The 24,436-nt window shown below is 46.4% G+C and overlaps 1 protein-coding gene across 1 annotated transcript in view; it reads left to right on the plus strand.

Moving 5' to 3' along the window:
- Positions 1 to 2,075: 2,075 nt before the first annotated feature.
- Positions 2,076 to 24,436, plus strand: part of SH3BGRL (SH3 domain binding glutamate rich protein like) — a 35,546-nt gene continuing 13,185 nt past the window's right edge. The window contains exon 1 of the mRNA XM_084268963.1: positions 2,076 to 2,132. Within this exon, the coding sequence (XP_084125089.1) occupies positions 2,088 to 2,132 (45 nt within the window). The 5' untranslated portion in view covers positions 2,076 to 2,087. The remainder of the gene's footprint in view (positions 2,133 to 24,436) is intronic.

The raw sequence follows: 24,436 nt of genomic DNA on the forward strand, positions 1-24,436 counted from the left end.
CTCTTCTGCCAATAGAGTAGAAAATTTACTGTTATGAGTCATGAAAACGTAGTCGTTTCAATAATCCCCAATTCATGTATTGCTCTTAACTTAATAAATCTTCTTTCATGAAGATAAAATGCCTCCTAAAGTGCCCTTTTGAGAGCAGTGATCACAGCAGTTTTTTTAGCAGGCAGAAGACAAGGTGTGGGCTCACTCCAGAAGAATTTTGAGGAGCTGAAGTGTGTTACGAGGAGAGGAGAGCTGGCCAGAGCAGGCGGCCAGCCAGCTGGATGAGTGAGCCCAAAGCCCAAACAAACCTGCCTATCCCCTTCTCCACCTGCATTTTTTCGTTCTTTCACATGAGCTGTGGTTTCTGGTTTCTATCTGTAGTGTTCCTTGCCATGAATCTGATTATGGACTGGCACACAGCGTGGTGCTTGGGAGGAAACGGGAATTATAGTGGTGTACCTCAAGCATCTGTGAAGGAGAGCTGAAGCAAACAGATCTGAAGAAACATTCCTCCAAGAATTTTAATCTGCATTTGTTTGAAAGAGATTAAAATCTACACCATTTATTTTTACTAATTTTTTGAAACTCCCCAAAGTAGGGAATTATTATTGTGTACCATCATCCTGAACATTTTGGTTTATTTTCATAAAAAATGCATAAATCTTATGCAAGTCTCAAAGATTCAGGTGAGTATCACAGGTAATACCAAAGTTCAGCATGGCATCCTCAAAACATTTCTCTTTCCTCTTACTATAAATAAAGCAAATCTAGGTGACTTAGCCCAAGACTTTTTACTTCAGCAGGCTTTTTTTTTTTAAAAAAACATGTTTGTGTTTGGAAAAAAACACCTGATAATTTGAAACTGGAAAGTTTATTTTGGTTGGGAAGAAAATCATTCCCGAGATAAATACCTTCTTGCTGTTGGCCATGAACAGAACAAACACCTTCCTTTCACCTGAGCTGGTTAGGCATCAAAAATTTCAGCTTGCCCTGTTCATCACTGTAATTATTTTCCATTTTCTACCGAGCTGCCATCAGAACATATAATAAAATATATGTAAGGTAATAGCTGAGTACCGGAGGCCAGTGGAAGATGGGTGCTGAGTATAAATTTCCCTAAGTAGCATGTCACTGTAACAATTAAGAACTCTTAGAGGTCTCATCCCGTGGTCCTAATTCAAACAGCGTGTGAAACGGTGTGCTGTGGTGTTTGTAATTTTGGGGAAGGCAAAGGACTCGTCTGGATGCCCGGGTGGCCTATCTCCTGGCATGGCCCGGCCCGTCACTTGGGCAGTCACTCTGGCGCTGCAATGAATTTTAAAAGGCAATCCTGAATTCCTAGTAATTCCCAATGCTCGGTAACATCTGCCCATCCACGGCTGCCCGAGTCGCCGCACCAAGTGACAGCCCAAGGCAACGGGCGCCGGGCAGGGATCGGCAGCCCTGCCCCAGCCCTTGCCAGGGTAGCGGGGTGCTGCCTGGTGTCTTGCCCCCCGCCCCCGGGTAAGGCAGGACTGGGCAGTCCGCAGGAGCGAAGGGGATGGATGGCGTGAGGGGGAAGCTGCAGGAGGCGGCGGAGCTCAGGGACGGTTGTTCCCGCCTCAGCCGCCGCTGCCATGGCGGTCCCGCGCGGTTCCCGCCCACCCCGAGCTCCTCTGCCTGCTCTCCCCGCAGGGATAGGGTGGGCCGCCCCGCCGTTCCTCGCCCCTTCCCTGAGGCGGCGGCCCCGCCTGGAGCCCCGCATCGCCTCAGCGAGCCGCCTTCCCGCCGCCATGGCGCGGCACCTCCCTCCCCCCCCCCCCCCCCCCCCCCCCCCCCCATCTCCCCCCCCCCGCACGTCTCGCGTGGCTCATCGAGAACTCGCTTCCTTTCTTCCTTTTTTTTTTTTTAAACCATTTTTCCCCTCTTCCGGGCCGGGCGGCTGTGACTGCTCGGCTGGCAGCCCAGTGAGCGCGGCGAGGCGGGGCGAGGCCTCTCACCGCCTCCCTCCCGCCGCCTCAGCCCCAGCCCCAGCCCGCGTCTCTCCGTCCCGCCCGCACACACCCACCCGCCCGGCTCCGCATCCCGCCGCCGCTGCCGCCGCCTCGTCTCCCAGCATGGTCATCAAGGTCTATATCGCCTCATCCTCCGGCTCCACGGCGGTAAGGGGCGCACCGGGAAAGTTGTACTGGGCGGGAGGGTGGCGGTGCTGGGTGCCGCGCCCGGGTGCGGGTCCCCTGGGCTCCCCTCGCCCGGGGGCGGCGGTCTGCGGCCGGGCAGCGTGAGGAGGGGCCGGGGCAGCCGAGCTTCACCCTACCACCTCCGCGGAGTGAGAGGAGCACCCAGCGCTCATGGGGAGATGCGTGTGCCGCAGCTGGACACCCAAAATGTCATTTCCTTCATGATTTCGCAGCCTCTTCTGTGAGTTCAGTGAGCTGCTCCCCACGCCCGGGCTGGCTTCACCGGGTCCGGGTAGCATCACCGGGCTTCATCGGGTCTGGGTGGCATCACCAGGCTTCACCGGGACCAGGTGGCATCACTGGGCTTCACTGGGTCTGGGTGGCTTGCATGCTTTCTCAGCCTTGGTCCTGCGCTGGGAAGGCAAAGCCAACAATGGTTGGGTTTGGGGTGTTTGGGGGGTTTATTTGTTATTGTTCTTGTAGTTTATCTCTGATTTGTGTCACCTGTCCTGCCAGTATAGGGCTTGGGAGGGTTTATTTCCCCTTATATCGAGCCATTAATGGTGACAGGCATGTGTGGCTGCTGTCCGAGCAGCTGCGGTTTCTTGCCGTGTGGGAATAGTGGGTCTCGCTCCTTATGGTCCACGTGCATTGGATGCACAGCTCGATCGGAAGACTGTGTTGTTTCAAAAGGAGAATAAACAAAAATTTGGAGTGTTTGTGCCTAGGTTGGAATGTAGCTCAAAGCAGTAGTGTCCTGAAGATCGTCTGATTTCTGTTTGATCTGTGTGAAGGATGCTCTCAGTCTAAAATCCAGGGGATCTTTGTCGTGCTTGCCGTGAATGTGCCAGAGACTTAGAAAATGCCAGAGACTTAGAAAATGCCAGCTATCGCAGTTAATGATCAGTGACTTTTACTGCAAGTGGATAAAGAGACTAAGCTGTGGCTCTGTGATGACCTTTCACATCACTGTTAGGCTGCATACTTCAGGTGCAGATTCCCAAACTTTCCGAGGACAGTGATGTACAGAAGATTAAAAAAAGCCTTCACTGAATTCTCCTTTTCCAGTTGAGTGCAGCGACTCTTTTACAACCTTCAGCAGATAAAATAACACGTTGGTAAGCTTTGTCGTTGATGGACATGATGCTGTAACCCCTCGTTTAGCTCTAATGACAGGGGCTGAGCCCTGTAGTGATGGAGTGCAGATGGCACAGGAGTGTGTGCCTTGAATGTCCCTGCTGTCGCTCTCTTCCTCTGCCAGTTTTGTTAATCTTGATGTCAGCACTGACATCGAAGTGCTGATGCTGATTGTGAAAAGCAGATGATTATCTGATGCCGATCTGGACAGTGTCTTGAAACCCTCAGAAGTTCATTCACAAGGGGGGTCCAAAGGGACTTCTGCAGGGTTTATACAAAGTGATCATCTGGACAGGAAGAAACGGTCATTAGCAAATTGAAAAAGTAATTCTTTCTTTCTGATACAGCTGCTAATAGCTTTCAAGTTGACTGATGCAGTTGCTATAGATTTTTATCGGTGACCTCTTAACGTCAGTTATTGATTTCTGTCTGTGTGGTGATACTGTGCTCCAGGGGCGTAACCACTGATCTCAGTCCTGACTATGTTTTCCTGGTTTTAAATGAGGTTTTTAATTATTAGCTTAGTGATGTCTGCATTGCTGGTCTCATCTTTGTGTGGATTGTGCACATTAAAAGGCTCGATTCTGACTTAGCCCTGACTTTTAGGGTCCTTTGGGCATCCTTGACTATGGAATTTGAATCTAGCCTTGGCGTAGTCTCTTTTTGTGGAATTTGAGTGTAATGTGCACATAATTGCCAGTTTTATAACATATATATATTACACACACACATACACATGCCTGTGTCTAAAGCTTGTGCAGCTCAAGTAATCTTGTGGTAATGAGCAGGACTTGCACGTTCTCGGTTTACTGAGTACACGGAGGGTGTTTCTGTTGGCAGGGATCGTCGGAGTACCTCACCGGGTGGCTGTTTTCTTTCTAGTATAAGATCTTTAATCGATGTTTCAACCTCAAGTAAGACAGAGGGGCACCTATCTGGAGGGAAATGTGCTCCAGGCAAATGAGCTGTTTTCATGGGTCTTCAGCTGTTGGTGAGACAGGCTTTGTTTTGGAGGACCAGAGCAGCCCTTCCAGGTGCTGAATTTGAAATAACCCACTTGGGGAGCGGAAAATCCACAGCAGAGGAGGTTGCCACAGAGAGGTGGAATGGAGTCAAAGCTTTTTCCAGCCAAGTAACTGAACTGGCTAACATTATCCCTGTGAAGACTCTCGCTGCTCTAAGTCAGTGTTATACTGCCAGCGACACCCAGCACTTTGTTATTTTGGCTCATTTGCTTTTATACCAGAAATAATATAAAGTCTCCTCCATCCTACAAAATGACTGCCCCATTTCTGTAAGTTGGTAAAGCTCTTGAGAGACTCTGGAAACCGTCATCTCCCACTGAAAGGAAAAGGGGTTGAGGTTGCTTCACACCTCACAGCCTGGGGCTGCAAGTCTTGGAGGGTGCCCAAATTTTGTGGTCTTCCGTTGGCAAAGTCATACTTTGTTATGCAGTGTAATTTGCCACATCACAGTATATAAAATTCATTCCCCAAGGCACTGCTCTCCAGAAAGTGTATTTTTGATTGGGTGTATCTGTAAGGAAAAAAAATATACAAAGCTAACACCCAAGCACAGGCATTTTATGATGATATTTCAAGGGGTTTCTGGTGAAGCTCACTTAATTCCGTGTACGTGTGTCATTCAGAGCAGAAGTGTGACTGCCGAGCTGCCTCTCGACAGGTTTTGCAGGGAGGAGTTAGTGCCTGGTGTTATCTTTGGTGTGTTTCATTGGTTGCAAAGTCCTGTATTTGTACTCAATCGTGGTAAAGGTGACTTTGGAGTGGGGTGGTTCATCGCCATGGCTCTCAGACAGAGATAACTGAATATACTGGAAGCCTGTAATTAAAGACTCGGCTCAGTGGTGTCTTGGTCTGGCCTCCTATTGGAATTTCACCCCAGAAATCATAATGTAATAGTTACAGCACCAGTTTCCTGCTGTGTTTTGGAGTCTTGTGTGGAAAGTTGCCCTTTGTCTTTAAGCTTTCTCAGTGTGAATGTTGTGCTGGTGAGTCGTGGGCTGAGGCAAGGACACATGGGGAACAGTAATTGTGGAGATGAGCTGTAGGCACCAGACGTGAGAACACACCTGTGTAGCTTCTGTCCAGGAGTCTTTCTGCATGGTGTATGGTTGAAGGGAACAGTTTTACTTAGCGTGAGGCAGTGTTTGGAGGCTTGGCAGGTAAAATGACAGACATAAACGCCACATTCAGAAGCCTCAAGCAGGGGCTGTGCAGGCTGTGAGAGTGATTTGACAGTAGATCCTTGTATTCAGGTCCTTTGAGAGGCGAGAGGAGGAGAGGCCAGAGAGTAATTAGACTTTTGCTCCTGGAAGAAAGAAGATCAGAGGGAAGAAGCTGAACTGCTCAAATCCAGTCTGTGATTTTTCTCCATTAGTGTGTAGGTATTTTGTTGGGGTTTTTTGGGTAAGAGATTTCCCTGGCTCTCCTGCAGCACCAGAAGCGCTCGTGTGTATCTTCCCGAAGGCACTTGGATAACCACTGTTATTGATCTCATGTGGAAAGGAGCCAGCTGTTAAAATTCTTCTCAGTCTTAAGAGTGTGCATTTGCTGCCAACAACTGCGTCGGGTTTGACTGCAGACTTTGTTTGAGAAAATGGTGTTTGTTCATCCGACGCCCCCTGGAAAGCTCCAGGAGTACAGATGAGACCTGGAGGCTGTGCCTGTGGAAGTGAAGCAGCGGTGCTGGAGATGGTGGGCTGAGCTCTCTGAGCTCTCCCATGTGCTGCTGCCAGTGCTGTGGGCTCTTGGACCCTTCCTGTCCAGACCACTCCTCGGAGCCAGGTGCTTGGAGGATGATGTCTTCAGCCTGTGCTTCCATCTCCAGGCTCTCCCCCCTTGCTTGTTGTGATGGCTGCGTGGGTGGTTTTCCTTCCTCGCCTCCTCCAGCGACTGCAGACAAGGCATTAAAAAAGAGATGATCTCGGTGTCCGAGGGTCCTGTGCTACATGCTGCTCTTTAGGGATGGTTTTAGTGAGGAAAGGAAATGATAGTTTGTTTTTTCACTCACAAAGTTAGGGATGGGGTGTGTGTGTCATGTTTTTCTTGTATTGTTTTCGTGCTTGGGAAAGGATCCTAGGGCTTCTCCTCCCCACCCACCAGGAAATGAAGAGGAAAGTGGCCTGTGGTCTGGAGAGCGAGCATTTGCTCTCAATTACACTTTTCCCCCACATAACCCACTGAGGCACAGGAGCACTTTCTGGTGCTGCTGGGGATATATAACCAATGGCAAGGGTCTTCTGGAGCATGACAGGTTCCAGCTGAGGGAGAACAGCTCTGGAGAAGAGCGACTGGAAGTGAGCAGAGTTGAGTGTAACCACCAGCTCTTGTCCCTGTTCAGCGTCTCAGGACTTTGGGAGGGCTGGTGAAGCCACTTCATCCTTCTGAAGCAATCCTGAGGACGGAATGCATGGAAAGATGGAGATTATTAAAAAAGAAATAAAATTATACTTTGCATTTAAATCACTCTTGGGCTTCTTTCCTCAGCCTAAGATAGCATGAGCGATGTCTGCGTGCTTCCCCTTTCTGTGGTGTTTGGCTGCTTCGAGGCTCCCGAGCGGATGGAGCTGCGTCTGAACACTGCAGCATTGTGGGGCCGTGGTGGGAGATGGCTGGGTGCTGAGCCTTGCCAAGGGCAAATGCAGCTACAGCAGGGCGGTGCTTTGCATCCAGGGTTTGATCAGTCTGTTTAATAAGTGTGCTTTGTCCTGCAGTCGCGCCCAAGATTGCAAATGTGTTGTCAAAGGCCGGACGCGTGTGGCCGCGGTTGTCATCCCGGAAGCCCCAGGCAGGGGCAGCAGACGGTCTGGAGCTGCTGGTGAACTTCCTTCAGTCCAAATGTTGCTGCGAGTCAGCACAGTTTATGGGAGAAGCAAATAACAATACAAATCTTTTATAAATAGCCTGTAATACGATGCAAGTGTGGGTAAAACCACGTATTATGGGGAAAATAAGCTGCATCTGTAGTTTTAAAAGCAATCACACAAGCATATACATATATTTTTGTGATACTTAGCTCACACTGTTTATATACTGTGGGTGAGAACTGGCTTGTGAGTGGGCTTGCTATTGATTTTGAAACTCGTCTCTTGTGTAAACATAATATACCCAAAGTACTTTTTTGGATACCTCGTGGTAACCAAACTTAATTTCTCTCAATAGAATGGAATTGTTCTGAATTAGAGCTCTCAGGGTGGAAGACAAAAATATGTTACGTGGATCTAGTGAAGCAGTTAGCTCAGATGTGTTCCATCTGCCTTGTGGGTTGGTTTTCTTTTTTAAGCTATTATTCTAAACTCTAGATAAGTCAAATATTTTACATTAATATATTTAAATAGAGCCATTTTTAAATTGACCTCAGTTGCTGCAATTGTTTTAATATATCAAAATATAAAACATTCTACTGTTTATTCTAAATAAAACCAGTTTTCTGACAGCATGAGAAGGATGGGGAATTGTACTCCCCAGTTAAGGCTGGGAAAGGCTTTTTGCAGAGAATATCTGTAGATTGTGTATGCAGGTATGACAGGGTTTGTTTTGAGATGGTGCGTCAGGATTATGTCTTTCTTGTGCACTGCTTGGGGAGAAAAGGCTGGCTTTTGGCTTTGCTTGAACCTCAGCGATAAACACTTGTGCTTTTTAACTAAATATTTGTAAAGTTGAGCAAGGGACTTTTCTTGTCCTGGGGCATTAAAGTTACAATCAGAAAATTCCTATAGAAGTCAGTGAATTGGCATGCACATAGTGAATGGAAGATGCCAAAACCAAGAGTCTCTGCAAAGCTATTCTTGTTCCTCACAGAAGAGGAAGATTTAGGGAGAGAGGAAGCAAATGGAAGTAAAGAAACACCGATAGATTTCAGCTGTTCAGGCTCAAAGCAGAACCAAAATATCCCCCTGTATGGTAAAAAGAAGAGTTAAGGCTGCTTTGCTGTCATAGCCAGGGAGAGATGAGCTCTGCCTTGCATAGCTGCTCTTCATGCACCCTGACCCTTGAGCTGCTGCCCTGAAACTGCTGATCTTAGTTCCTGGCACTAACCAGTGATCTGGAAACCCAGACCAAACCCACAACTTTTATCAATATTATGCTATTCAAGAATGTTTCTACGCAAACATGAAAATACAGTGTTATTGACATGTGTTTAACCCCAACTGTAGTCAGAGGAGACCTTCAGTTTATGATTAAATTTAAAATATTTTTGTAGGTCAGATATTTAATCAAGCTTTTGATTGTTTTAAATTATAATGACTACCTACTATTGTTTGTCCCAGAAAAAAAGCCTCCATCCAAGACAGGTCCTTTCCAGCACAGCACCTCCACCTGACTGTTGAAGCCCATTGTCTGAGATTTGCAGGGGAGTAAAGTGAGACTGAGTTTTAAGTCACCAGGAGAAAACAGGAAGTATTAAACCTCACAGGCTGCCCAGAGAGGGGGTGGATGTCCCATCCCTGGGGGTGTTCAAGGCCAGGTTGGATGGGGCCCTGGGCAAACTTGTGTAGCTCCAGGCCTGGAGGTTGGTGGCCCTGCCTGTGGCAGGAGGTTGGAGCTCTGTGATCATTGGGGTCCCTTCCAACCTGGACCAGTCTGGGATTCTATGATTAACATCACACCGGGAACTGACCAAGGTTCATGTGGTCTAGACACAGCTGAAGCAGTCTTTCAATATTGACTTACAACTTCTTCCAGCTGGGTTTAGTTTCCCCTGTGAGAAGTGGATGTGATGATTTGATTTCTTTAATTACCTAGCTGAAGTTTAGTTTTATTTGGGCTCTTTTTCCATACGTGAATCCTGCCTTGCTTTAAATTCTAAAGGCATTGGAGCGTAAAACTGTAACTATTACCTGTCAAGGGACCTATTGTTTGAATTGCTGTGGTGTCAGGAGTGAAGAAAGGAGCCAAAGGCAACCATGGTTTAAAAAGGATCTGAGGGAAAGCAGGAAGCTACAAGCTGTCTTCCTGTGCTGGACAAATGGATGTTGTTCTTTGTTAGACTCTTTCCCAGCAGGGAGGAGCAAGCCCTGCCTCACAGCTGAGTTACCTGCAACAGCCACAGAGCATATGAGTAGAGGTGATCCCTTGATATCGAATCCCTGCACTTCCAGAAAGTTTTGGATGAGCTTTGGCCATGTTAAAAGTATTTTTTTTTTCCTCTCCTTCCCATAAAGAAACTAAGCTGCTGTGGGATAAGAAGAAAGGAATGCTTTCCTTCTCTTTTTGGCTTATATAATTGATTACACACCAGTTATATAAAACAGATAACAATCAAGACTGGAATATGCAGGCGGCTTTTGCAATATGCAGAAGTTAGGAGGAGATCCTACAGAGGTCTGTGCTGTACCCTGAGCAATATGGGGAGAGAGTGTGAGGAAAAGGTGAAATGTAAACTAAGCAATCTGTTCAGCAGAGAGGTCTTGAAGATGTACTAGGTAATTCTACAAAAATAACGTGTTAGTGGTCATTAAAGCAAACAAAATGCCTGGATTTTTTTAGAATGGGAGAGAGCAAAGGGAGAAAAAAAACCCACTGTATAACTGTGTGGTGAGTCTGTATCCGTAATAGCCTGGAACAGTTGTCTTTAAATGATATTAAAAATTAGAAAAGGAGGTATGAGGTTGCCACTGGATGGGGAATATCCAAATAAGGTAGAATTCTGCAGCTGAGAAAGTGCTGAAAAAGCACAAAAAGTGGTAAAATCATGTCAGGCATGGGAGAACAAATAGGAAGTGATCACGCCTAACTTCCTAATGCAACAACTGGAGGAGAGCAAGCGAGACTAGCAGGTGGCAGGTTCAGAATAAATGGAGTACTTTGTTTGACAACATGTAGTTTGATGGAGAAACTGGCTGCCAGAGAACATGGTGTGTAGCAAAAATTGCATGAGCTCAGGAAGCAGTGAGAGAAATTAAGGGGGAAAGTCTATTAAGGGCTATTAAACATAATTACTACACCTCTGACTCAAAACTGTGGATTATTGGAGCCTGGGAAAGTATAACTGGTGTAGCCCTCTGCACTCAATCTGTTGGCATGCGCTTCCCTGGGATCTGCGGCCGGTGGAGGCAGGATATTGGGGTAGACAAGTGTTGGATCTAACCCAATAAAGCTGTTCTTCTGTTCTTGGATGAAATTGGCTCTGCTCCCAAAAATATGTTAACAGTTTGCATTTAAAAATTAAAGAACACGTTTTCCAGGAAAAAGTGTTTGATGGGAAAGAATATATATATGTGTGTTGGGGATGTGCTGGTTTGGTTTTAATTTGGTGGCTGTTGCAAACGCCTGTAATTGTAAAAGTATTAGAAGGCTCTGGATGTTTAGGTGTAACTAGAAATTTCCTCTGAAATGTAAACAGATTTTGTATCTGGTTTATATTCAGACATACCAACGTGGCTGAAATCCTGCCTCTCTCTGCTTTGCACACTCAGATGCTGGGAGAGGCTGTAGAAGTGAGAGGAACTTTTAACTATATTTGTCCCCTGTAGATTAGAAACTGGAGGTGGGGTGGAGGGGTGGGGGGAAGAGAGGCACGGAGGGACGGAGGGAAGCAGAAGTTAATAATAATTCTCTTGGTTTTGTTCTGAACAACTGCAGTTCAGTTCACGAGCTGAGGACAAGGATGTGAGAAAATGTTGTACCAAGTGATTTGTTACGCTGTAGCTGCTGGCAGAGCTTTCTGTTGAGAGATAAACACTGAGATCTCAAGGTTTGGATGTTGGGTAAGACTTTGCATAGATTAAGACTTGTCATTAGATCTTCTGTTTTACATATAATGAAATGCAGTGTGGGATCCAGGTCAGGATTGGGGTGTTAGGCACTGGGAGAGCCAGCGCGAAGTGAGCTCTGCCGGATGATACACAGCCTCTGTATCCACGGTTTGGGTTGGGTGTTGTGTTCCGGTGTGGCTGAGGAAAGTTTCTATTCATCAAAGCTGAAATGTCACTGTTTTCCTGGGCTCTTGGGCAGACAGGCAGGTGAGAATGAGAGCTTGCAGGAGGGAGGGAACATGGCTGGTCTTCGTGGCGTCTCATCGCCAGTCGCAGTCTCTGCACATACAACACCTCAGTGTTTGGTGGTCGGGACAGCAAGCGATTCCAAAACTGACAAGATTTTGCAGCATTGTCGGCAGATGCTAACATACATCATGTTTAGAGGTAGGCAGTAAGATAGGTGTACCAGAAGCCCCTCCTGCCTTTGGCATAGGTCAAAATAAACTGTCAAAGCCCAATCTAAACAGAAAACGGGCAGCCTCTGGGGAAAATAATAGTGGTTTGCATATAACCCCACATTCTTATGACAGTGCTAGTTTCCAGGCAGGTTTAAACAGCACATCTGTATTCACCTCATGGGATCAACCTTTGGCCGTGCTAATGTCACTGGGAATTTTGCCATGGACTACAGCAGGACAAGATTTTACTCCTTAGGAAATGCTTAATGCTGCTTATCCAAGATCATTCCCGTGCACATGTTGGAAATGTACTCGGCCAGAGGAGCAGCTGCAGAGCAACTGGCAGGATGGGAGAGCAGCAAAATAACTCAGTGGATGAATTAAAAATATACCACAAAACTTCCTCAAGTGGACATGGATAGAAATGAAGTTCAAGTGAAGCTGATTTATGGCTAATAGATGTAGGATTATTTTTCTTCCCTCAGCAGGAAGTATGATATACTCGAGGAGAAATAAAAAGGGGCAGGTTTGCAAACTTACTTCTTAGTGACCTGATAATCCTGATTAAGAACTAGAGATTTCTATCCACCCTTTAATGCAGATAAGCAGGTCTCATGGTTCTGATGGCTAAGTCCATGAAACCTTTGCACTTGAGCAAGCTTTCTCTAAATTTCTGTTTCATTTCATCACACTAAAATGTACCAGGAGGTGTGAGTACCTGTGTTTCACCTGCAGAGGTCCGAGGTTTGAGTTGTGTATGCTGTGAAAAGATCAAAGTAGGTCCCTAAAGCTACCTCAGGGAATGATCCTTCCAAGAATTTACACCTGTATAAACTGAGGAGCAGCTGGACAGACAGCTATGCCTTCCATATAACCATTTGGGACCAAAATTAGCAGCTTGGAAGGTGTTAGGATAGCCGTCAGCTCACACTGCCAGCCGTTGAGCATTAGGCTGAGACTGAAGAACATCAGGGGAATGAAGCTATTTTGGCTCCTTGCCCAGGCCTGGAGAACTCCATCCTACAGCAGAGAAACAGTTGGGGAACCTAATCTTTTGAAAAATAAAACACAGTGTGTATTTGTCATAGTTTCTGATCGTGGTATGCAGATGATAGCTTGCACAGAGGCAGAAGGAAGCTCGTGGTTTAGAAATAAAAGAACACAAAACCACAGCAGATACCATGGTGACAAGAGTGATCTAAAAAAGTTAGAAAGGACAGTGGGGGGTTGCAGAGCGACCTCAAGGCCATGGCTCTGTCCAGGCATGGGCAGCTTTCACATTAGTGCTCCTGGTCTGGGCTGGAAGGTGGCACTTCCCTTTGGGGTGCAGTGGGTGAGAAGAGCTTGTTGATGGGAAGGAGCTTACTGTGTTGGAAAGTGCTTGAGTTTTTTTTAATTCCTGTAAAGAGTGACTTCAGGATGTCTCCTGACAGGTCCTCTTGAGAGCACTTCACCAGGCATTGGGCTACTGCAAGCAGGAGTTGGCCAACTCCTGTATTGCTCCAGCTACCAAAATTAGAAATCAGTATTAGAAACTACAGTGCAGCCAATTCTTGGGAGGTTTCTACTTATCTCCCTCTCTCCTCCCCCTTAAAGGCACAGTTTCTGAAGTTACAATACTTTGTCCAAGCGTACACTAAAATAAAGAGGGGATCTGAGGGCCCTAGGATGATCCACGCTTGAAATTTTACCCAGGCACATAAACTGGTCAGAAAGCTGGTGCCAATGCAGACTGTTGTCTGATAAATCTTTCCATCTCTAGGATGCTTTGGTGTAGATGGTGTAGATGTACTGACCTGCTGTTCTTTCTTGATACAGCCTGACCCGTTTTGGAAGGAGGAGGAAAACTTGTATTTACTCCATGGCCTCTTTCTTTGTGTCATGGTGTTTAGATATTTCAGGAAAAAAAAAAGCTTTCTTCCCTTGAAACATTTATTTGGTTTAGTTTTAGAATAGCAGTCATCAAAAAACTCTTCTGCTAAATCATGCCTGTTATACAAGGTCTTTGAAGATAGAAAGTAATACAGAACAGGAGCACCTGGATTTGGCGTAGGATCCCTGAGGCCATGTTATATTTCTTCTTAAAGTAGTTTTTTATTTAAAGATAATGAATGGCTGGCAGTATAAAGGCAGTGAAACAACAATTAATGCTGTAAACTTTTAGTCTTGTCAGTTAATTTAGGCTCTCTGTGTGCTAAACCATACAGGAAATAAACCTTTTTATTGCAATCCCCAGGAGCCTTGTGCAATCCTTGCCTGTGTGTTTAACGCCTTCCCTTACCAGAGTTCAGCTCTCCTCAGACAAACAAAACAAAAACTGCTTTTCCTCTCCCCTCTCTTTGCCATGCAGGGCTCCTCATCGCCAGCAGAAACCCACAGATTCTGAAAAATAATTCCATTAGCAGCTGTTTCAATAAACACCCTGCAGCTCTCTGGTGGCTGTGGGGTGTGTTGACCTAAGGCTGTTTTCTCTGTTTCCCTGGTAAATACTCGCCGGGCGCTGTGCAGACTGTGGAGATCTAGGGTGGGATGAGCTGGGATCTGTGCTGTTTTAACTGGTGTAACACAGCAGCCAGCGGTTTTCTTAAGGTCCACTTTCAACCAACATTGCATGGACTACTCAGACCTGTCCTGGAGCCCTCAGTGAAAATGAAGATAAAGGAGGAATAATTCTTTCAGCTTTTAGAGAGACACTGGCTGAAAAAAACAGACTTGGAACCTGACAGAGGTGGTGAGGTCCTGACTTTCCTGACTGAAACCCTTTTTAAAGCTTCTAGAGCAAGTAGTCAGGTTTACTGGGGCACCCTCAGTGCCTGTCCCCCCATTTTTCTCAGCCACAATGAGAATTTTTGAGTATCTAGGAATACGTCATGTTCCAGAGAGTTCTCTGCATCTCATGTGGTACTGACCCTCATTATCTTGTTGGCGTTAAATGCAGTGTGTGAAATTGCGTTACAGTCAGTGTGTAAAGCCTCTCTTAGGAGGCTGGGCTGTGGTGCATTTGATACTGTTTGTAGAATTAGCCAGAAATGATCCCTAACCCAAATAACAAAATAAATAAGCAGTGATGTGAAACGATAATTATTCCTGCTGACTAACAGCTTAGGAAAGGAAATTCTTGAGAGGCAAAGGGTGCATTCAGAGTTGTTCCAAGTGGCAGGGGTAGCTTAGATTTGTGAACCTTTTTTTTTCCTTCCACATAGCAAAAGCTCCTGTTTCCAGAGACAGCTTCGTGCCTCAGGTAATGGAGTACAGCAGAGAGACTAAGGCAAGATGCTGAGGCAACACACGGAGCAGTTGTGCCAGGAGAAGAGGCTGTTGCTCAGGTCCTCCCCAAGTTGCCCATTTAGCATCCCAGGACCAAAGGAGGGAGTAGGCACAACCAGCTTCACCTTCATTTGTGGCTAACCCTGGCACTGCCTGGAAAAGAGGACGTGGTGACAGAGAACCCCTGTGCTGGCTGATGGATGGGGAGCTGTGCGGCTGCTCTGGCGGTGGCGGGGCGGCATCTCCTCCCTGCAGGGATGGACCAAGTGCAGGACGTAGCACTGGCACTAACCCAAACAGCTTTGTTGGTGTACAAGTAGGAATGTTACATGAGGTTTTTTGAACCTTGCAGTTCTCTGCTGTTCTGCCCAGGTTGTACCAGACAACTGTGACCATCAGTGAAGACTAATGAGGGAGAACTCAGAAGCTGGGACAGCAGGTTTGTGGGTAGATGTCTGCTTTCCTGCTAATCATAAATGATGGTCAGATAAGTGGAGTTGCTGGAGATGTTCTGGCTGATACCTCAGGAATTCATTCCAGACCCTGTGGCAATTTTTGTTTGATAAGTACTGGGTTTTGTGCTGCTTTCTCATGGGTAGTCTTGGAAGCTTGGCAATCTCTACGGGATAATGCAACACGTGTTTCATTCCTTTGTCTACTTTTCCTGCCCTTGCCATGTTTGAGGTGTTCAGGACTGACTTAGCTTTACCCTGCTTTTGGGGAGGAGCAGATTTGTTTGTTTTTATTTAACCCTGTGTGCAGTTTGGATGCTGTGACTAGGCTCATGGAACCAGGGAAATACAGCCTGCCAAGCTCCAAGTCTGCAGCAGAAAACTACCATGCGTAATAAATGAGGAGTTCATATTCTGCTGCTGCTTGTGCTTTGTTAACGGATAACCGAGATAATGGAGCCTGTATTCCCACAGTAGGAAGCTGCCTGTCTGTTGGTTTTGGACCATATGAGCAGTTTTCAGGCTTATGAAAGTCAAATGCCACAAAATTGACTTAGAAAATTGCCAAGGGTCAATTTATTTTGTATTGTAGTGATGGTGTTTTCCTTTTGATTATGACAGTTCTGTGTGGTTCGTGGTGGTTCGTGGAGGACATCGGTGCATGGGGTTAAAGTGGTGGCTTTGCAATGCATCAGTGTTTCTTTACATTCTCATTTAAAGCAAGATAAGGGGAAGTTTAGCTCTGGAAGCTTGGTTTTGCAAGATGCATATGTTTTGGCTAGCTTCAGTAGTGTAGTCACAAAAGAAGCTAAAAAAATCCTGATATGTGAATATTTGCAGCTGCAAATCCTTCCTTTTACAGAAAGGAGCAAAGGCCTGAGACAGCAACAACCTGAGGGCCTGGTTGGTAGGGGCTTTCAGTCCATATTGCTGCTGGGAGAGGGAATCCTGCCTCCCCTGGCCTGTTTCCTTACTTTTCCTTGTGATGGCACATGGAGGGCTGGGTTGAGGCTCCCCCAAAACAATACTGCTGTGTGACCAGAAGAGTTTCTCCAGCTCAGACCTCCACATAGCTGTGCCAAGGCATACACGGTTGCAAGAAGGGGTGAATGCAAGCTTATAGACGAGCCTTTGAAGTTTAATGAGATATTCTCTTTCCATAACCCTGATTTATGCAGGTTGAATGTATACAGTCCCAGAGCTGAGCTGTCCTTTCCCAATGGTCCCTCCTGGATATGGATCCCTGGCCCTGGTGCTTGTGAGGTCTGGGAGCAGCATGGGCAGAGCCCCTGCATGAGGACAGGCAGGTTTTTGATGAGGTCTGGGCCTCTGAGTTTCAAGCTGCTGCCGGCCAGAGACATGAGGCTGCTTCAAGTGCAAAGTTCATCCTCAGTCAAACAGGGCTCCCGGTGCGGCTGTTTGCCGAAATCACATGAAGGGAGGGGACAATCATGCTGCTCACCACTCCTGAAGCCCCATGGGAGCAGAGAGCTAAGCAGGAGTTGGGCATCACCCTTTCCTTGTGAGAGAGGACAAGAGAAAGGTTGACACCCCTCCAGATCTGAAACGCCTCACTCAGTGATCAGCGGTTGGAAGCTTCGTTTCCATTCACTGTTTTTCTGTGTTCAGGCTATGAGGTTCTCTACAGCCAGCTTGTGCTTAGGGAGGTTTGGTGCCTCTTCTAGTAACAGCTCTGGTGCTGCCAGCCCCTTCTAGTGACTTCTGGGATTTTAACTCCTCCCCTGCCCAGCTGCTGGGGCTCTGTTGTTCCATGTGTGTGAAATGCAGTGTCAGAAGGCTTGCTGCCATCCCATGAGCAAACGTCTCTATTTTTTGGCTGATGATGGAAAGAGATTTTAAATGTTAAAGTCTTGCATTAAAATGGGAGTTTTGGCTGTGTGGGGATTGTTTGGTTTTGAAATTCATATAAACAATCCTGGTGGGCATTGCTGTCACGTCTCACATAACATTGGGAAAAAAAAAAAGAGGGGAAAGACCCACATAAACAACATCTAATCCCTTGGTGTACTGAGGGGATCTGTGCCTGGAGAGGCGCCTGATGGTCCCCATGGATGCTGTACATCAGCTGGTGCAGTTGTATTGTCATGCCAAAAGTGTCACACTGTACAAATCCAGCTAATAGTTGGTAACTGTTCATGCTGTAAATGTATCTTACCTGACTCACATGGGAGTGGGGTGGGAGTTGTTCAGACATACAGCACAGCCAAGGTTCCTTGGTTGTTGCATGTCACTCACTAGTATCAGTCGCTGGCCAGGTGGAAAGGTCTCAGTACCTGTGCTTACCTGCCCATTGAAAGGGTTTAGTAAATCCAGGTCACCAAGGACCGTGGTGTGGACCACAAAGAGATCCTCACATTCTCCCCTTGGATTTAGGAACACATCGCTTTCGAGTTGTGTAATGTGTACTATGGGGTTCTTTTTCCCCAGCAGTTAAGGGGCACAGTGCTTATGAGCAAAGAGAAAACATGGGCACACTTGTGGTAAGGATTTTTGGTTATTTGAAGCAGACCACAACAGCACCAGAGTTCTCAGTTTAAACATGTAGCTCCTTCCTCTGCCATGAACTCCAAATGTGTTTGCAGCTGAGGATCCACAGGTAACTAGGGAAAGCCTTTTCTTAAGAAAAGTGAAACCCACTTGAGAGAAATGTGTGTTTATTGTAGCACAATTACTTTTATTTGTGGTAAAACCTTGAAATAAGGTTTTGTATTACTTCTATGCTTCTAGTCTTTTAACAGGCAGTGGCTGCTAGGGAGATTGTTGGCATCCTGACTTCTGCACAATACTAATTTGGCAACTGTGACTGTTTTTAAGCACCTTGCAAAATTAATAAAGGCATCTAAAGAAAATAATGGAAGGATAGTTAATTAGTTTGGATTTTCTTTTGTGAGGAAACAGATATCCTGACTAAAGGCATGTTGCATCTGCTCTGCACAGCCATCCTGAACACCCGGGTGAGCTTTGTGCATCTGGCTGGTAGACTTGTGGCTGAGCTGGACTCAGGGAAAACAAGAAGGATGCTGCCAATGTGGTACGTGAGCCTTGGCAGGCCAGAAACTGCTAAATGAGTGAGGGAAACAAAAATATTGGGGGGCAGCCAGCAAAGAGGAGAGTTAAAGGGGAATGCACAATGTCACCCTCCTTTTCCTTGCAGCCAAAAGAGAAAGAGAAAGATTTGCTTCTGAATTTGGTAGCTTCAGTAGGAAAAGAGGTGGTGTTTCAGCTGGCAGAGATCCATTTTCATGTGCTGGAACAAAACCTGAAGTTTATTAAACAGTACTTGTAGACGTTGACGTCGGGTGTTGCTGACGGTAGGATGTTCCGTGTTAGAAACCTGGTGGCACCACAGCAGCCCTTGACAAGCAGGTAGAAAAGGATGAATGGATTCGCCCTCCCCACTCCCCCAGTGCTTGGGTATTATTTGTTGAGAGCAGAATTTGACTTAAGCTGTGATAATACATTGATCCTTAAGGTGTCTTCATAGAACGTAAACTTAAAGCCCATTAAAAAGCAATCAAGCCTTCATTAGGCACTGCTGCTGCATGTGCCAGAAGCCCAGCAGATATAAATAAGGAAATGTTACTTGTCCTCAGACTTGACTAATGGGTAAAGGAATTTGCTTTTGGCTGCTGCTGGAGGAAAGTAGCTAAATAGACATTCGATGTGGTGCAGCAAGTCGGTCCTGACCTATTTGTGGCCTTTTAGGATCTATCTTGTTAGAATTTGGCTGTAACAGAGCGTTGTAACAGAGCTTTGTAGTGGAGCTTCGTAACAGAGCTTGGCAGAAATGGGCCTGTCGCATGTGTGACACACCCAGTGATGCTCAGAAACCCCACGGCAGCGTTACACCCGCATCCCGCATGTGTGTAAATGAGTCAGTGCCACCTGAGTCTGAGTGTTTTCGGCTGTTCCTATCGTGCTGTGCTAACGAAGGTGAACTTACAGATGTGCTTCTGCCAGCTGCTCGTGTGGTTATGCCCACAGCATGACTAAGGGGTTACTTCACGTACTCCAGCCTTGAGTTTTGCTAGCAGAGGATTACTTTGGTAGGTCCCAAGTGACAGATGCCCCAAATCACCGTGTACTGTAGCTGCAAAGAGCATTTGGAGTCCCCTTTATGCTTTTCACCACCATTCACCCTGTGTTGAACACCACTCACAGCACTTGATTCACACCTCTGCCTGGAGTGGTGTGACACTGGGTACTCACCTGGATCTCCCCTTGGTAAGAAAGCGCTCGTGGGATGTAACACTGTCCTGTATGCCTCCAGGGATGATGGAAACCATGTGGCATTTACACCTGTCCTAAATGTGTGTCATACTTTGTGAGGTGCTCAAGTCCTTGCCTTGAGCATACCCAGCGTGTGCTGTACTCAGTTCAGGCGTGCACAGCACATGTACACTTGTACCCAGTGTGAAGGCACCATCTGGCTGGGAGCTGAGTGCTGATTGAGATGAGGAAGAAGAGGACAGCCTGTCAGGAACAGTGAGCCTCCCTGGGTCACTGCAGCTCTCGGTCCTGTTCCACAGCACAAGTGGCTGTGTGAGACCATGAATTTAGTGTTCTCCTGGGCTTCTGAACAGAACTGGGCTGAGATTAATTTTCTAAACTAGTATTTTCCAAATGTTGATTATATTACTTTGTTTTTTTCCCTTTGGAACAACAGAGAGGAGATTTCTTAAAATCCTTGAGCTTCAGTAGTGAGTCAGGGACGGAGCAGTGAGGAACCTGCTCATCAGGCTGCTCTGTGGGGCTGTGCCAAGCCAGGAGCCAGGCCTGGGGTACTGTCTGAACTTCCCAAAGCAGACTGAGGAGACTAAATTCCAAGCTCCACTGGGGATTTCTATTCTCTTTGCAGTCTGGGTCAAGGAGTAAACAAGCGAGTGCCAGTGCCCTGGGTTCTGTTGAGAATCCTGATCTCCACAAGACTTAATTACACAGAGGTGACATTAATTTTTGGGTTGTTTTTTCTGTCAGGAAAAAAAACTTGTTGAATGCACTAGGATTTTTGACTTGGGTTTTGTTGGTGTGGGCCTTGAATGCGCCTACAATGGCATTATAATCCATAAGAGAAGCTTTTCTTTTTGTTCTCATGAATCAGCTTTTCCATTTATGTAACTTTCTACAGTTTCTGGCGCAAGTTGTGATCTTGTTTTGGGAAGTAAAGACTTTGTCCTTTGTTCTAGCTATATTCTTGGCTTGTGGGGCAAAATCTGATCGGTGGTGTGGTACTGTATGCCTGGGTAATGCCCACTCCAGACAGACCACGTGCTTCCAGACATGTTGCAAGCTTTTGCTAGCCTGGATTTTCCCCCCAACCCTGCTCTGAGTGTTGGTTTTGTTTCCTTTCACTCCAGGACTTTTTCCTGCTTTAAAAAAGCATCTTATAAAACCACAGGTGAGGAATGGGTGTCTGGTTGCTGCTCGGTCTGTGAGCTGGAGCCCATTCCTGCTTGCCCTGGGTCTCAGGCTGGCATGTGCTGGTAATGCAGCTGGGGTGGTGGGTGCCCGGCAGTGACAACTGTGTCCAAATAAACAACTTTCAGGCTGTTGGGAGCCTGAATCTCAACATCATGAGACAGCTGCTGTAGCATCTATTCAGGGTACATGTTGATGTGCCATAGGCTCTTCCAAAGAGCCCTGGAGGGAGAGAGGAAGTACACATGGAGCCCATCTGGACACTGCTAGCACAAGTACAGTGTGAGCTTGTCTAGTCTCCTGTCTTTAATTAAGGTGGCCTGAGTTCATGGTGGTTTTGCTGTATGTGCTCAATCTCATTCCTTCCAGACCAGAAACCAAGCATTGGGAGAGAGAATGATGACATTACTACGTGTAATGCTCAGCTTAAAATAGCCAGAACAAAGAAGTGGTTTGAATTCTGTAATGATAATTGCCCAGACCTAAAAATAGGTAGATGTTCTACCAGGCAGAGAGAGACACTTCAGAGACAGCCTGCAAAGCTCAGATCAAGTCATTGCTGTGGGTACCTACAAGTTTTCTGCACTTTGATGGTGGCTGCCAGCACCCCCAGAACTGGCATCTTGGGATTTTAAACTATTATGGGTGAGGGAAAAAAAAATCAGCCTTTTTCATACACATAAACCCAACAAAAACACTTTATACCAAAAACTGGCTCCTTGAATATTACAGTAAAACTAGACAAAACTCTGATGGAGGCCAGGACTGAACCTGCCCGGAGGTGTTTTGTCTCTGAAGGGAGCCCTGCTGTAGAGTCCTGGAGGTGGAGAATTGTGGGGGGATCAGGAAGTGGTGACATTTAAATGCATAGCTGAGCTGAGAGTGGTTTAACTCCCACAAATTATGTTGCACTAGGAGGTAAAATTATAAGTATTCACAGCTAATTTGCAAGTATTAACTTCCACATTAGCAGCATCATTCTAGAAATTAGATAAAAGTAAAAAAATTAAACAGAGAAATCCGCCTTTTTTTCTCTCAATCCCAGGAAGTGTCTGGACCACTTTCTGGGTATGGTATTCTCACCTGGGCTCCAGCGAGCACAAGGACAGTGCTGCTGGCTGCTGCTGGAGTTAGCTGAAGGTTTCTTGCGCTGCACTTTCCCTGTTCACTGTTTAAATTGAAGCTTATTGATCTTCAAGAAGTGCTGAATCGTTTGAAGAGCTGATGGTTACAAGCCTGGCTCCAAACAGTAGCATCACTGGGGATTTGGACAAAGCAGATATCCCCTGGGATTTAAGGAACTGCCCCCCTAATGACAAAACAGCTTGTTTAAAACCATCAGTGGCTTCAAATGCAACTGCTTTAAGGATGTAGTTGCTTTTCCTTAACTAGAATGCAGAAAGCTGTAATTGGAAAGGTAAAAAAAACCTTGTGAAGCTGATTTTGTCTTTAAACTAAATTGAGAAGGGTGCAGGGTGGAGATCTGCTTGCTGTAGGGTGTTGCTTCTCCACTATCCTGGTGCTGGCTGTCAGCTGTGTGGTTGGGAGAGGAGCTGGATGCTGTAAGCGTTGATATATAAATAACCATGGCCAGGAACTTTATAGGAAATCTCATTAAAGTTCTTTTGAATCCTCACAACAACGTATGAGCCATTTAATCACATCTCAGGGGAGTGGAGTGTGCAAACACATGTTTTTTTCCCCTGCATGGAGGTCAGGACCCAGGACACGCAGACATGGTGGAGGATGCACGGTACCGAGTGAAGGAGCAGCAGGGCTGCAGCCACGTTATCAGCACAGGGAAGTTTGGTGTGTGATCAAAATGGCAGCACTCAAACTGTAAACTTACTTCAAGTTCCAGTGGTCCATAAATAGATTTCTAAAACATGTCTATTGTCTGACAAGGAATTTATTTATAAACTGAAAAAATAACAAGGCTTAAACCCAAAATCCCCTCTGGGCCAGCCTTGTAAACTAAACTGTCCTTGTGTATGTGTATGCCTGTGGACAACAAACAAGCTGGAAACACCTTTGAAGTTTCTTTCCATGCAGTATTTAAAACAACCGTTTCCTTGCAGCAGCCTAGTGCTGAGGGAGGCTGGCTGTTGAACTTTTCCTTTTTTCAGTCAGTAAAGATTTGGAGAAGGAAAAAAAAATACTGAGTCTAAAATGCTGCAGTGTTTCCTGCAAAGTTTTCTGCCCCCTTTGGAATTAAGCCTTTGTTCCATTTGTGGTGGCTTGTGATCTGTTTGAAATGTTGCCCACCTCTACTGTTGGCAGCTTTGGTTTGGTTTCTCTTGTGCTACTGGCATCATCCACTGATGTTAGATCTCCCAACAGCTAACTTCACCTCTGATGTATATCCCAGTGAGGGACAGTCCTTATTTTAGTAATGTTTTTCTGTGCATGTGCTCCATTGAAGGCCCAATGGAATGGAAGAGAGTCTTGATACACGAGGGTATCTTAAAACAAGAAGTCCACTGGAAGCATCAGGTTTTAATGTTGCTGATGTGGATTTTGTACACAGAAGGTTACAGCTCGGTGGTGAGACTTCCCCATATGAAATAAAGCTATTTCTCCCTCCAGAACAGACAGTAAAAGCCAAAACAAAGTGAAAATAGATTCATTTTGGTTAAATGTGTCCTTTCATCATTAGCTTGGGAGTGTCAGCAAAAAGTGTAATGTTTCCACTCACCTGGAATAATTTCAGATTTTTTTTTTCCCTGAGAAACACAAGTCTGCATGTTCAGGCTGAGAAACTGTGTGTGTGTTTCTGGGGTGGGAGGTAAAGCACATTTGTGAGCAAAACTCCCTTCACAAGGGCATTCTCATTTGTCAAGCAGGGCAGCAGCGAGCTCCAGCAGGATGTGACCCTTCCTCTGGCACTGCTGACGTCAGCTGCTCCCCATCCCTTCTCCTCCCATCCCTCTGTCTCTGTCCCACCTACACCTCTGGGATTTCCCATCCATCCATCCATCCATCCATCCATCCATCCATCCATCCATCCATCCATCCATCCCACTCATTCCCATCCACTCCTGCCCACCTGCACCCTCTTCCTTTCCTTGCAGCTGACTGTCCATCCCTGTCTGTGATTTCTCTGTTGTTCTTGTGACTATACACGTGTCCTTCTGCCTCCCCACTGCCAGTCCCCCAGCCTCAGGCCCCTGCCTCAGCCACACTGCTCTCTGTTCCCCAGCTCCCGCGCTGGCTGTGTGCACATTCCCAGCTCTCAGCTGGAGCTCCCTGCCCTGCAAAATGTGTCAGGAGCACTCAGTATAAACAAGGATTTTCGTGTTTGCAAACTCTGGTTAGCTGCAGCTAACGGGCCAAAATAGCTTCAGACATGACAGTTGTTTGTGTAGGATGAGGTGCAGTATCTGGAAAGGCGCTGGCCAGTGTCCATGTCCAGTTAGGCAACTGGGAGAGGGTTTTTTTACGGGAAACAAGTGCTGAGTGTTGACAGGCGCATCCTGAAGAAAGGCTCCTTGCTCCTTCCCAAACATGGGCAGCAGGAACCATCCTCCAGGCTCTTGTCCTGAGGACTGAGTGTATGCCCTTTCGAGTAAGACAAAATACCCTGAAACAGCAGCAGGCCTCTCTTGCTCTATTTTAGGCACTTCCCTCCCCATGGTATTCCAGTGCCTGAGATTAATTGAAGTTTTCTAAATAAAATCCCCTAAAATAGTGGGATCTGGCAGCTTGGTGTGTTCTGCCCAGTGGTTGGGCCCATGTTGCTCTGGAGCATTTAATGCTCTTGTGTAAGTGCTTGTCACCGTGGTCGCAAGACTTGGCTGAGGAGCTGGGAGGAAG

This window comes from Gallinula chloropus (assembly GCF_964237585.1).
Source record: "Gallinula chloropus genome assembly, chromosome: 11".
NCBI classification, from domain to species: Eukaryota; Metazoa; Chordata; class Aves; order Gruiformes; family Rallidae; genus Gallinula; species Gallinula chloropus.